The sequence below is a fragment of the Diadema antillarum genome, unplaced genomic scaffold (assembly GCF_040938485.1).
Source record: "Diadema antillarum isolate AM-2024a unplaced genomic scaffold, OU_Dant_1.0 seq00002285_RagTag, whole genome shotgun sequence".
Lineage (NCBI taxonomy): Eukaryota > Metazoa > Echinodermata > Echinoidea > Diadematoida > Diadematidae > Diadema > Diadema antillarum.
The window spans coordinates 89-15,451 of NW_027272909.1; the positions used below are offsets into that span (position 1 = coordinate 89).

General features: G+C 42.3%; 1 protein-coding gene across 1 annotated transcript; it reads left to right on the forward strand.

Moving 5' to 3' along the window:
• Positions 1 to 565: 565 nt before the first annotated feature.
• On the forward strand, positions 566 to 8,408 carry LOC139714471 (thiosulfate sulfurtransferase/rhodanese-like domain-containing protein 2; the record flags this gene model as incomplete). The annotated part of the gene is made up of 3 exons (XM_071626176.1): positions 566 to 724; positions 7,260 to 7,398; positions 8,125 to 8,408. Coding segments are annotated over 3 exons (582 nt in total), but the record flags the coding sequence as incomplete, so codon positions are not given.
• Between the last annotated feature and the right edge of the window lie 6,955 nt (positions 8,409 to 15,363).

Sequence of the window (15,363 nt, forward strand, 5' to 3'; positions counted from 1 at the left end):
GAGCAAACGCAGTTGCCATGGCCACTAGGATTATACTGCAGACGTAGCATCAGTTTAGAAGCAACTTTCAATGAATGAGAACAGCCGGAATGATTTGTTTGTGATGACCAAGTAGGACCAGAGAACTGTTCAGCAACTTTTGAAATTGTGTAAACAATTCTCTGGAAAAGAGGATATGTTGTATACTCACAATTGTACAACAGCTACCAGTAACCAGGGTGGCCAAAATTGTTGGAAATCCTGCAGGAATCGGGCCACATAAATGTTTGGCTTTTGAGTGCCTTGCACTATTTTGAAATGCAGTGTGCAGTGTGTATGATTTGACTCACTGAAGTGTGTTTTAGTTCCTGTCAGCTTGACATGTGATTGTGTGACATGTGATTGTATTGTACCAACAAATTTCAAACTATGTGGATATATGTTACAGTATATAAATGAGACTGTATTGCCAGGCATTGTTTGTGTGTGAGTTACAGTGCAGTCCAATGTGTTGAAATTTGGTGTAGTGTACAAAAGACTACATTGCACTAGCAACAATCATCGGTATTTCCTGCCTTCTTCACAGGGTGCCTTCACAGATGCTATTACTCCAGACATCCGCAAGTTCAGCTACTGGCCGGAGTATGTGGACAAGAACCGTGCCCTGTTTGCTGACAAACGTGTCCTCATGTACTGCACCGGAGGCATCCGATGTGAGCGCGGCTCGGCGTACCTGAAAATGAAGGTAATGTATATTAGTGTTTACCTCTTATTATAATCATCAGGTTGCATTGTATCTGGTGCTTGTTTCGTCAGTAGTTACCACTGATGATATGCCACAGATAGTTTGGAATTAAAGGGACATTCCAGACGATTTTCACAATTTCACATCATGTAGTACATAAATTGACAACTCCATGTATAGATTTGTGGAATTTATTGTGGTTTTTGAGCAGAGAAACAATAGTTTGAAAAACCTTAAACAAATTACACTGAGCAAGGATGATGACATAGGAGGTTCACACATTTCAGAAATGTAGCAGTGTAATTCCATTACAATACCACTTGCTTGCGAGTTCACCTGTGTATAATCTATGCATGCCTTCTTCTTTTGTTCTGCTTCCTTGATCCTCAACTCATACATTCTTATGGTGACTCTGCCATGTCATCATCCTTGTTCATTGCAATTTTTTCTAAATTTTGAAAATATTCTTATTCTTCATCCCAATTATCGCAAATTCTGAAACTCTGTCATCAGTATAACTAATGTATAGTTGTTCAAATGTAAAAATCTGAAAATCATCCGGAGGTCCCCTTTAACATCACATGTTTGCTTGTCTTTTCAATACCTATCTCCTCCATTTATATGACTATATACGTCACCCACTACTTCATAAATATAAGAATGAAGAGAAAGTTTGTCATGAAATATGGTGAGGTCAAATCAAAGAGGCTGATGTACATGTACATCGTAATATGATTTTCATCATTCATTTTTATATCAGCATCACATTCCCCCAGTGTAGTGTGGTAAGGGATTTTCTTTTTTCTTCTTATACCAAACACACTCACCTGTATATATCAGTACAGAAAATAAAGAAGCATGTTCATACAAATCAGTAATGGGAAATTTCATCAGCACTGTTTATCGTTTTGGAAAATTGGGACTAAGAAAGCTTGAAAAAAAAAAGAGGAGAAAATGCTGTCTTAATACTCTGAATTCAAGAACTCTGTTCAGAAGTACTACAATGTATGTAATTTATAGTAGTACATAGAAATTGTTGCCTAATGGCAACATTACACAAATATTGCCTTTCTAGAGGTATAATGCAACTCCCGAGAGACTATGAAGTCTTAGATTATCAACATGATAGACAGGGCAATATTTTTTTTAATACTATATGGTCGACATAAACACACATTTCATTCTAGGCCCGCCGGCAGCCAGTCAACTTCTGAAGGTATGTATATTATGCAGCTGTCATTTGTATGACGCACCTCTTGACCCCCGGGATAGGTGCGTCAAAGTACCAATGTGCGTCATACCTTTTAGGTACCATGACGTACCCTCCGTCACAAAAAGTGACACACCTTCATGAGACATTGACGCATTAACCATGAAAAATGGTGACGCACCTCTTCGTGAAAATGACTGACCCTTGACGCACATGTTATTCGCGGTACGTACCAGACTGGAAAAGTGTGCGCTCACGCAATTCGCCGCCTGCGAACTGTGTGCACCGAACGGAAATTCGCGCGCGTGAATCCCTGTCGCCTACGGACCCTCGGATGTTTACATGGATCTCCGTGGTATCCCCATGTGTGGGCGGCTGGGGAGCGTGAGTATAGTAGCTTAGCTGCACACACTGTAGCCAGCTGCCACTACACTACAGTCCCCTATTTCGTTTTGAGTAGGGGTAGAAGCGTTCCGTTGTGCAATGTCTGCTTGTATTTCTCTTCTTCTCCATCCACTTGTCCCTTTCCTCTCAAGTACGAAATGATTTTTAGAGTGTTGTGTGTGTTTTTTGTAACGTTATAGCATCATTTTTCTGCAAGGAAGAGGTGAGTTTCTGTTCGTGTATTGCGATGTGCACTGCAGTATGTGCAGATGAAAAGCGTTCGAACTTTCTTTCCCGAGGCCGAGTATCGTGGAAATTCGATGTAGCAAATCATAGGCCTATTTCTAGGCCTATCAAAAGAGATCTCATATAACAGAATACTTATAACAAACTATTTTCCGGTCAAAATGAATTGATTTCCTTTGTTTTGTATCGACTATCGTTTATTGACTTGATCCTAAGGATCTCGTCGCAATACCGAGTTTCCAATGTCTATACAGCTGTATTTATTTTCGCGTAGCTTTCGGTGCTGCCAACTTTTGCTAGGGCCTAATTAAATTTACTACACTAAAATTACCGTTCTCCACTGTCGTTTCTCACACCTTGTTTGGTACGATTTCTTCCATTTTATATCACTTTATCCGTTCCCTTTGTACTTTGAAGTATTTTACGTAATTCTTTCAAGTGTCTCGCACTGCTATTTTCGTAACGGCGATTTTTCCGCTTGCTGCAATCACTTTTTCGAACCGAAGCGACGAAGTTTGATACCAGCCGCTTCAGTGTGCTGTGAGTTGTCTTTCTAAATACATGTACCGGTATTTGTGTTGTTAGGAGGTGTTGATACTTTGTATTTGTTATTTATTTTCCTAGGTGTTTGTCTCGAGGGACTACATTGTATGCGTGTTTCTTAATGTTGATAGGAAAAGGCTAAAATTGTGTGAGTGATGTCTGATGGTGATGATGATAACTATGCTGGTGGAAAAAGACGGCTTACTGTGAATGCTGAGCGTACGGTGTGCCGTTTGTTTTATTTCACTTTCCCTCTTATTCTTCTTTCCCCCTTACTCTTCTTTTTCCTCCCAAGAATGATAAAAAAAAAAAGAAATTACATACACCTCACAACAAAAAAGAACCACGTGCTACCAACCTTCGTAAAGTTAAATCTAAATGTTCAACATCAGCAAAGAATAAGGGGAAAGCACGAATGACAATAAATCAGAGCGAAGAGATTGTGTTACATGCAGTCTCTTCGTCTCGAAGAAACTTGACACCCCACCTCTCTCCCCTTGTGGAAATTTCCACAAAAGCAGGTGCCACACCCAGGTGCGTGCCAGACGAAAGAATGCGCGCACTGGAATAAACGGCGTGTAAATATCCTGGAAATATCGATCGAAGAACCAGCTCATTAGTAGAATTAAAGGAATCATTGCAAAGATATCGTGATTCTATAGCCTTTCTTTTGGCGCATAGTAGGAAACATCAAACAGTCGAATATAGTGTACTTGATCGAATATCTTATGTTCCCTGAACACTAAAAACAAAAAGGATCGATTAATCAGTCATTTAAAAATGCAATCACAGAAATAAAAAGGTCTCGTATGCCCAGAGAAATTCACTACGAGTAGGTTCAATGAGATGCAGTCATCACCTGGTTAGACAGCAAAATCATGACAATTAATTTCAGTTCACGCTCATCATAACTGCTTATTACTTATCAAAGTTTTGGCTATCAACATTCGTTCGTACGTGTTTTTTGTTTGTTTGTTTTGTATGTTTTTCCTCAAGTGAAAGACGTAATGATTTCTTCGTATCGAACGTAGACTGTATGTTTACCGTTTATCCAAACAGTAGGCGCCTAGGCGTACTTTCTGAATATATTCAGAAATTTCTATCAACATTTTAAATATATTACAAGACTCCCAAATACCAGTTGAAAAAAAATAAGAAATCGAATTTTTGAGATATGAACAACAACAAATAATACAGGTGTAACTAGATCTGTCGTCTTTGGGACACGATACATACATGGTATAAGTATGAACTTGATAGGCATAGCACTTTCTGAGCTAACCTCTGCACAACTTTTGGGGAGAAATAAAGAAAGAAAGAAGAAGAAGAAGAAGAAGAAGAAAGAAAGAAAGAAAGAAAGAAAGAAAGAATCCGTACAGATACAGAAGGTGATTCGAGAGGATACTCGGATCACCTAAAAATGCATAGGAAAAGACCACTTCAACTTCGAATGACTTCGAATTTCTCAAAACCGTTCCCTAGCTAGTTCATGGACATCCCATAGAAACGCGTGTTTTGATATATAGGCCTACACGTTGCTATGGCATGTCCTCGAACTCAATATCTAGTTTCGCGAAACTACGGCCTGGCATGGCCACAGTAATTTTTTTTTTTCCGTAACCTCCCGCCTCCCCTTCCCCGATTCGAAAACAGCTTGATTGAAGCCCCTGCCTATATCTAAACACGAACCTTATTAAACCGTAAGTTAGGTACATGGTTTATATGGCTAGTGTTTGAATAGAATTTACTATTTTAAGTTAATATAATAGACTGTCAGTATTGCAACTGATTGACAAATTGCCCAACATCGACGTAAATATTTTGTTCATAAATATGAATAAGACTCTCAGTAGTTCCATAATCGTTTGTGTGTCGATCGGCAGGTTAGGGTTACGGAAAAAATAATCGCGGCCTGGCCTCTGCTCTGCCATGCCTCGTCTTCTGTATACACGTGTATGTACGCCTGTACTGTATACATGTACAACACATCACGGTCCACATCACGCACGTGGTTTTGCAGCAGATATCACGGTCGACGGTCGGTCGATGCTACACTACAACAGTGAATGCGATTGAAGGATAGCGAGCTTCGCGATGCCGCGGGCTGTATGTGATGATTTTAATCACAATTCGTGTTTGGTAGTGTGGTTTTTTGAGCAAATTTGTGCTCAAACCTTCTGAAAAGACCTTTAGTCTGACATCAGATAGAAAAAGAAGACATACGAGAATGAAGTGAGTATCAGTATGTTATAATAAAACTGAATGAAAATTGTGTCATTTTCGCGTTTTCAGGAGCCGCTGAATTCGGCCGGCTCGCGATCGCGAGTTTGTTTTATTCTGTTACGGAGGGATACCATGCAAGAAGCCTCGCAAAATTACATGACGGTCCCATTAACGAACCTTTTGACACACTCTGGTTAAATGACCGACTATGACGCACATATTGGGTCAGTATTGTGACGGACATTTTGCTCCCATGACGGTACCACGCGTCATCAAATTGGTGGTACTTGACGCGACCATGACGCACCTTTCCCGGGGGTCAAGAGGTGCGTCATACAAATGACAGCTGCATTACCTGACGTGACATCACTGCTTGCAATGTAAACAGTTTCGATCCTCGCTGCATCATTCACGTGATTGCATTATGACCAATCGCCGACCAGTATTTATGGAGACCATTCAATATGTGACCCTGCATCACGAAACCAGCAATAAGTGGCGAGACATGGATTTTTATGGAGTCAAAAGGGGCCTGAGCTTTTGATCACAGCAGAATCTTCGACAGAGGCAAAATGACAAACAGGGAGGGAAAGCAATCACATAAGGACTATACACAACAAGAACAGTCAGGGGAGGGCTAGGGACACAGAACAAAGAAAACAAAAGGGAAGCATTTGAGGTCATGGGCAAGGAGCTCAAGGGGTAAAGGGATTGAGGGGGATTAAAGTAGGAGGGTGGACAGACAAAAGGCAGAGGAGGGTCAGTGATGATCCCGAGGACCAAGGGGGCAACCTGTGAAGGATAAGGATGAATAGGGAGGCAACATCAGACAAGATAAGGAACAACAGAGGGATAAAGAAAGGAAAAGAGTGAAATAGCAACAGCATGAGTTGGGGGGGGGGGGGGAGCAAGCAGTGAGCCCTAACCTGGTGTACCAAGAAGAGGCAGCAAATGAAAGTGAGAGTCAACCAACAATGCAACATCTGACGAAGATTCTGCTAGGATCGAAAGCTCAGGCCCCTTTTTACTCCGATTTTACTCCATTGGCTCGCCACTATTGTATAAGCAGTTTTCAGCAACTCTTTTTGCTATATGGATTTTTAGTTACAGACAGATTCTGAAAGAGCAGACTCTAAGCTATAAAATGATGTATAACTCAATTCAAATGGAATCTCCTAACCTATCTAAATATTTGGGGAAAAATGCTCTTGAAATGTGTGAACTGAGGATAGAGGCTAAAGTACAGGGTCTATTCAAGCGCTTAATCTTTACCAAACCTTGCTAGCTGTGTGATGAATGGGACAAAAACAGGATGTAAACCACTGGAGCAACACCAATGAAGGGATAATCAGATTAAGCTGAAATTGAGCGTGCTCTATTAAATCATTCTGTCCACGAGTAATGCCAACTTTCAAAGCAGTGGCATTATCCTTTCAAAAGTTATTAGAGTTGAAAGTGAAGAGTGTGCAAAGGATTTTCAAGAAATGAAAAGGGGCCTCTAAGATATACCTGATCTCACTACTCTACAAAAAAGAAAGGGTTGTAGAAAAACTGCTGAAAACTCAATTTCCTATTCTTTTTATGATCCCAAGTGTAGGAATAATGTAGAAGAAGAATAGCTCTTTCAGAAAATATGGAAAACTAAAAATTGACTTGGTTTACCTGTTTCACCTTTCTAAAGTCCTCATGTGAAATCAAGAGGTGCGACTTTTTGTTGGTTTTGTGATGCACTGTCACATGTCAATTCATGTGTGCTGGTAGTAATCCCTTGCCTCTGGGGGCCTGCTAGGGTCCTCCGTGAAGTCTGTACAATTTGATAGGGATTGGGTTAATATCATGCCATGGTCTTGCGATATGATCACCGGGAAGTAGTATGTTGCCCTTCAGACAGTCTTTGTTTTATGCTGTTGACTTTTAATGCATCCCCAGGGTGTGTGCAAAGAGGTTTTGCAGCTGAAGGGAGGGATCCACCGCTACATAGAGCAGTACCCCGACGGCTTCTTCCGGGGCAAGCTGTTTGTGTTCGACGACCGCTACTCCATACACACCAACCAGGACATTATTTCAAGTATGTTGCTAGGAAATGAAACATCTGGCTTGCATTGGTTCTCTGATCAAGATATTTTATTCACTCTTTGGATCTCTAGCCCATTTTAAGTTTCAAAGTGTCTATATAGTTTTGAACACGGACTAAAACTTTTCAACCCTCCATCTCATTTGTAAAGGTATCTAACATGTCAACTGGAGTCAGAAAGAAAAAAAATGCAGAGAAGAAAAGTTGTGAAATAAAGGACCAGATTTTTTTTTTTTTTAAAGGAAGGTCATTGTCATACGTTTCTTGATTGTTTGTTTTGCGAATAAAATTTCCAGTTGGATATTGCTGAACAGACATGTAGATATGTTCGTCATTTTTAAAAGGCTTTTGATTTGGAGCTGTGCTCAAATATTATTTCTATAAAATATTCAGAAATTGAACTGAGTCTTGATGAGTTTTAAATATAGTGATTTTGTAAGTCAAGTATATTTGTAAAGTATTTTTGATTGTACATGTAGTTTCCTCACTAATTATTGGACTGAAGTAAAATCTAAAAAGTAAAAATTAAATCAGCCAGACAACTTTAACGAAGAAAAAGCAGAAGGAAATGGAGTCTGTGTACCTTCAGCTGTATGAATGTCTTGATGTTTTCAAAGGCACACACTAAAAAAAAAAGTAATGAATGAAAATTAAAGTACTAAATACTGTCCTTACTCTCCTTTTTTTTCATCAATGTACGTGTTCACTGTCACTCTCCAGACTGTTTCCACTGCGGCAGTGCGTGGGACCAGTACCAGCCCTGCACCAGTGAACACTGCCACCAGTTGGTCCTCTCTTGCCCAGCTTGCCGGGAGGCGGGACAGACGGCCTGCTGTAGGAGATGCGGGGAGCTGGCGGCGGAGTATGCGGGTGGAGAACATCACAAGAGCTCCAAGAAGAGGAGGGAAGAGTGCTCGTGTACGAGGAATCGGGAGAGGATTCCGCTGGAAAAATTGGAAGATGAGAGAGAGAGGGAGCGGGGCAACTTACAGGATGCAAGCTGATACATTGCAGACGGGAATTTATCTAATGTAATTTTTTCCTTTTTTTGGGGGGGGGGAATTCTGTGCATTTATTTATTTATTTTTATTATCATTTATTTTATATCAGGCCATTTGTTCTATAAGTACGTTGGTCTCTATTACAAAGCCTCTACATAACTTTCAACTCGGGATCATTTAGATTGGCTGCTTTTTTGTCTCTAATCATTCCACAGTATGCACAGCTCGAAATAAGTTTTCATCTCATATAACCCCAAGTTTTGGGGCTGGTGCTGCCTGGAAGAGTATGAAGAAGCATTTATGTCGGTAATTCAAAGTCTAATTATGAGTCTACTTGGATAAGCTTAGGCATTTAAGCAAAATGTAGTGATAAAAGTTGTATATTAAACCATTGATAAACAACTCATTTTCCCTCCCCCATTGTAGAAAGTGGGGGAAGACTTTTGCAAAAAAGATAAAGAAAAAGAAAAAAGGGTGAGACATGCTGTGTCTGCCCCAGCAACAACTAGCTGCTGGGGGAGTTTCAGTTCACTGTGATATGCCCTGTATTGTTATTCGCAAGATGCAACAGATGACACTGGAAACATAGATTACAGCTAAATCCGGTTTAATTCTTGAGTCCAAACTTGTCATTGATCGTGAGATAACAATCGCATTCAGGCCTTACTGGCATCACAAAATCTGCCTTCTTGATCTGGACACAACTACACTTCATGGAGTCCTTGGCTGTAATGACTTTCTCTACATTATTACACAGAGGGGCTCCTTCCCAACACTGACCACTTGTTAAACTTGGGCTGAATCAAAGGGGTCTTTATGTAATGTTAACATTAACTCCAGAAGAAGAGGGGTCTTATGTTGACATTAGAGTTCTTGTATAGTCTAGTCACTTCAGACCTGTTTCACACATAGTAAGTCTTGACTTGTTACATAACACAAAGACATTGAAATTTTATCTCACTACATGTAGCTGTAGTGACATGGCTCCTTTTAATGGTAGTACCATTTACTCCAATTCATGTTGATATACATATTCAAAAATATCAACTTTTGATCTTTCATACATTAAGAAACAACAAAATCTGCTAGCACATAAAACAGAAGGCTTTATCAAATACAGTATGTATGCAGCTATAGCATCCAAAAAATACAAAACCATCATTTTGTAATTTATTCAACTAATGATGCACAGTGCATCTCTCTTCTGCATTATTTTCGCCGGTGGTATTGACAAGTAATTTGGTTTAGATATTCCGAGCCTCAAACATTTAATCGATCAGGACAAAATAGTCTGGCTCCTTGTAGGGACCCCTTAGTCTTCCATGTGGTATACTATCTTCAGCAGGAAGAAGCAAAACTAATTTACTGACCAGTCTGTCGAGTTTGGTTGGTTGGTGTTGCCGCTTTCCTTCACTGTCCAACGACCTGTCAGCCATCAAGATCTTTACCTTACGTATACACCCATCATTGCTAGGATAGGCATCAATGGAGTGTGCAAGGGGCCACCAGCAGCGAGCTTTGTTGCCTTCCTTTGCAATCACAATATCGACAACAGCCTGGTTTCTCTCGGTGCAGACCCACTTCTGCCGAGACTGCAACTCCTGCAGACACTCCGTCTTCCACCTAGCCCAGAACTCATTGGTGGCTTACTGGACTCTTCGCCACCACTTGCGAGCATAGCTGTCCTCGCGCTGGAACACACTAGGAGGGGGGAAGAGTGATCCTGGCCTTCATCGTCAGGATTTGGTTCGGGGGTAGAGGTTACGGTGCACCATGGTCACTCAGGTTACCAGTCGTCAGGGGCCTTGAGTTGACGATTGCCTCTGCCTCGGTCATGAAGGTCTGCAGCGCCTCGTCGTCAAGCTGACTTCCCTGTGACTTCAGGAGAGGTTCTAGGACATGCCAAACAGTCTTAATTTGCCTCTCCCAGACACCACCCATCTGAGAAGCATGAGGTACATTCATTACAAATGGTACCCAGTCACACCCGTTCTGAAGGAGGTACTCCAGCACCTCAGTCTGGTTCATCTCTGCCAGGGCATCTCGCAGTTCATGCTGAGCTCCGACAAATGTAGTACCACGGTCAGATCTCAGCTGCCTCACGGCTCCTCGTCTGTTCATGAACCATGTCAGGGCATTGATGAACGAGCTTGCACTGAGACTATTGGCAGCCTCTATATGGATGCTCCTCGAAGACATACATGTTAAGAGCACACCATATCTCTTGACTTGGCTTCTCTTTTCCTTCACTAGGAATGGTCCAAAGTAGTCCCCAGCAGAGTAGGTAAATGGGGGAGATGGTTCCAGTCGTCTTTGGGAAGTTCCGACATGTTTTGCTGCACCATGCTTCCTTTCATCTTTCTGCAGACCACACACTGTGCAATGAAATGAGATACCACGGATGAGCCACCTATGATCCAATAACCTCTCTGGCGGATTTCATTATGAGTCATTCCATGACCCATATGATCGACTCTGTTGTGACAGTCTTGTATCAGCAGTGACGTGATGTGACCCTTTTGTGGTAGGATCACTGGGTGCCTCACATCCCTAGACATACATTTGTACTGGCTCTGTCTAATTGTCCTCCAACACGTAGAAGTCCATCTTTATCGATGAATGGGTCGAGCCGGTACAAAGCACTTACTTTGTCTGCCCTTGCATACCTGGCATGTCCTGCGCTGAGGAGAGTCCTTGACTCAGTGTCTATCAAACATACCGCATCCCATGCACAGCCGTCTTTCAAAGAAGAACTTCTTCCTGTCAGAGTACTCCTTTCTCTTGAAATCTTGGCACTCGTCAAGATGGTGATCCTTCTTGCATAAGGGACAAGAGGAATACTTTCCTTGCTGCTTCACCTTAGAACCTGATGTCAGCGTTGTCCTCCGAGAAGCATTCTTCCTGTTCTCTCCAGAGGTGGCTTGCTTGAATCTGGATTCTCGCTTCAAATCTTCCAATTCTGGGATGTTGGCCTTGCCAGCAGAATTTCTCACAAAGTCGGCAAACATTGCAAAGGGTGGGTAGTTACCGTATCCGCGTCCTCTCCACTTTATGATCTCCTCCCGCCACTGCCTTTCAAGATATGCTGGCAGATTCTCCAACAACTTAACATTCTCTTGCGGGAAGTCAAGAATGTTGAGGGTGGCTTTGGTAAGCTTTGCTGCTCCAACCTGGTCAAGGAAATCGGAGAAGTTAGCCAGCCCAGTTGAATCCCTGTCACCAACTCTTGGCCATGTGTTGAGTTTATCCAAGAATTCAGAGGAGGCAACGCTTGGACTTCCAGAGCGTTCTGCTAGCCTGGCAGGCTGGCACATGCACTTTCATAGGCATCCTCAGTTCCTAAGAGGAGGTAGTGCTCAACAGCTTGTTTGGGTGTCCCAGCCACTGACTTACTGAGGTATTGCGACTTCATTGAGAGCGGAAATGGTTTGCTGTCAACAGACTACCAAAGGCTTTTCTCCAAAGAAGGTAGAGCAGAGGGTCTCCACTGAAGACAGGAAGGTTAATTCCTGGAAATTGACTGGTCATCGCTACCTGCTGCGTATTGGCGTTTTACATGGCGATCGTCTTGGCCACTTCAACCAATGACTCTGCTACTCTCTCTAGGCCACTTGGTGTAGATCCTGGATTGACATCAGTGGGCTTGCTTTCCATTGTCTCATCATGAGGGATAGAAGTGGCTGAGCCTTTCTTTTCCTCCTGGAATCGAGAAACCTCTGCATTGATTCATTCTTACTCTCCTCTGGAAGCTGAATATCATCTTCATCTCCTGAATGAGAGAAATCCTCTTCCTCCTCTAATTGAGCCAACTTCTCCTTATGTTCCTTGATTAGTTTCAACTTTCTTAACTTCGCTCAGCTACCTGCATCTTCTGAGCATACTCATGCTCAGCTTTGATGCATGCCAATCCATCCTCCTGGTCCATGACCTCCATCCCTGCTTTGAAGGCGTCAACCAATTTTTCACTTTACTGAACGTCGTGATCCATTTGCACTTGCAAGCTTGACACTCTTGACACTCCTTTGTTCTGTGACTACAGGAACATTTTCTGCACTAGTAACGCTACAAGTCATTTTCATGTTTACTTTTCAACAGCTGTACAATCACTTGATTTCTGTTATCATTCTGTTCAATTGCACTTGTTATCCCTGCCATTGTTGTTGTGTCTGCCCCAGCTACAGCTATTTGCTGGGGAGTTTCAGTTCACTGTGATATGCCTGTAACGTTTTTAGCAGTGTGCCGAGTGGTGCGTATATAGATTGGGAGTATGTGTACAAGTATATACTCTACACAGAGACTACAAAGAGATGAACTTCACCCAGAGAGAGTTGGGAGGATAAGTGAGATTTTATCTTTGAAACTGGGTGTATATACACAGTCTGCAGTAGGAGCTCATTTAACAAGTTTATCAATCAGTTTGGATGATGTCGTCAATGGTGGGTGTCGATATCCTTGATCGGGTGATTGCTTTGTTCGGAACCCGCATGTCAACACAGATGCGAATTTTGTCGGCGATTGGGCTTTGGTGTCGCTACGATCAGAGAAATCCACGGTTTCGGACCGTGGAGGCGTTCGATGATGTCCGCGTCGTGGAGCTCCTCTTCGACTTTAGATCGAAGGTGAAATGGGAGCCATTGATGCGATTGAGCTACTGGTAGTACAGATGGGTCAATATGTAGCTCCACTTCGTGATCACTCATTTTTCCAATTCCACGAAACAAAGTGTCGTACCAGGACACGATGTCAGCATTGTAACGATCCCGATCAAGGGGCTGAGTAGTAGTCGCGACATTGTGTATTGAATCGTGTAGCCGTACAAGTCCACTTGAACATGCTGTTTCATATCCGAGCAGGGAGCCTGTCATCGTGTTGCCCGATGCAACATAAAATTGGACATCGATGATGCGGTTGTAAAATTGGGCATCGATGATGCGGTTGTCGATGGCCATGATATCAAAAGAAAGTCCTCCTTCCTGTGTTCTTCAGTCATGCCAGATGAGGCGGTCTCTTTTTCCTGAGCTGAAGAACTCTCTTTGAATAGTCAAGTTGTCAGTGACGTAGACTTTGGACTCATTGTATAGTCCTTGACAGTGCTTCAGTTTTTCTATGCACTGTTTCCTGGCTTTCTCTTTCAGTACATAAGTAGCAAAGCCAGTATGGATAATGCGGGACTTCTTCCCAGCCGCAGAACTGGGGTGATAAGGAGTGGTCGGTCTATGATGGGCATTCACAATCAGCTTGTCGGCTTGCTCAGCCCCAACAATAGCCTTTAAACAAGGCGACTCGCTCTGCGTGCCCCTGTATAGCGCGTTTACCCCACAAACCTGTTGGCCGGCGAGCGGAGCGAGCCGCCTTTATCCACTCGTTCAGGGATGTGTACTTTTGTCGTTGTTGTTGCTTTATATTCTTTGACAAATTTGCGTACAAATTTGACGCAGAAAATACACACGGCACCAAGGCAAGCCTCGTTAATATTAAGTAGAATAAGAATAGTTAACCGATCATAATTACGATCGCTCACCTATTCATAAATATTGATAAGGGGTTAATGACGTCACACATTGTTTCTCGGTGCCTCACAATCAACGTTACATGGCTGCGTTTACCAGCTTGTCAACATCTTCTGATATAGTAACAAAAAGTTTAATTAATGCAGCTGAGAGACTTCATTTGCCTTCATTTAAGCCACAACAGGAGGCTGCTATTCGAAGTGCGCTAGCTGGTCGGGACATTTTTCTCAATTTACCCACTGGTTTTGGTAAAAGTGCTGTTTACCAAGCCATACCATTATGCAAAGACTTCATTTGTTCCAGCGAAGCCGTGGAGGAATTTACGCCTGCACTGTTGGCGGAGACTGACGAGCGAACCTGCACCAACCAACCTGTAGCTGTAGCTGTCAGTGTCAATATCGCAGCTGTGATATCACCCCTAATTTCATTGATGGAGGACCAGGTTTCAGCTCTAAATCGGCTAGGCATATCAGCGGTTTATATGGGAGACGTTTCCCCTGGATCTTCTACGGAACATCAAGTTCTAAATGGAGAGTTTTCTTTGGTATTTATGTCGCCAGAAACTGCTCTTCACACACGAGGACATCGGCTATTTTCATCTCCAATTTGGCAGGAGAACCTGTGTGCTCTTGTGGTCGATGAGAGTCATTGTGCCGTGAAATGGTGAGTAGACCTCTGGAAATATTTCCATATGTCTCAGCCTCCTTATTATAAAGGGCTTATAAATGGTTAGGCTACGTGAGATGAGCGTGCATGCAATACATTCACGTGTACTACAGAGTCAGAGCGCCTCATTCTTATTCTATTAAATTTATTCTCCACATTAACCTGTGGCTGCAGAGTGGCACTCATGAGAGGAGTGGGGGGTCACTTAGTTTATAATGTGTGGTCCAGAATCTAGATCTAGGGTAAACAACCCAGAATTCGGTCAGTCACGTATTTGCAGCCTAAATCTATTCATAAACGCCTGAATAAATCGAGGGTTGATAAGCAGAAGGCCTTAACTCAAAAACAGTGGTTTTGAGAAAAGTGAGGTTTAAAATAATTTCTGCCATTCGGGTCTGTACGTTACTCAAATTGTAAGTGTCTCATTGAGCTCATATTTGGTACTGTGGACAAACATTGTACATGTTCATGTATCTGTGGGTAGTGTAGAGGCGCACAGTCGAGCGACTCCATAGGAAATGTATGGAAAACGATCTTCCGTGGGCTGTGACCAACTGAGGAATATCCTGGATTTGGGTAAGTTAGAAACATTTTCTTGAATTTCTTTATTGCCATCATCAAGCTTAGACTTGATGAATATAAGAAAATATTTTATTTTTTGGTTAAATGACTTAGTCTAGAAATTCTAGGACAGTCGCTACGCAATCCCAATGTGCTAGATGGAACGGAGGTACAGTGCTGTCGCTTTGCCACAGCGCAGTGTATAGCTATGGGTAGTGCAG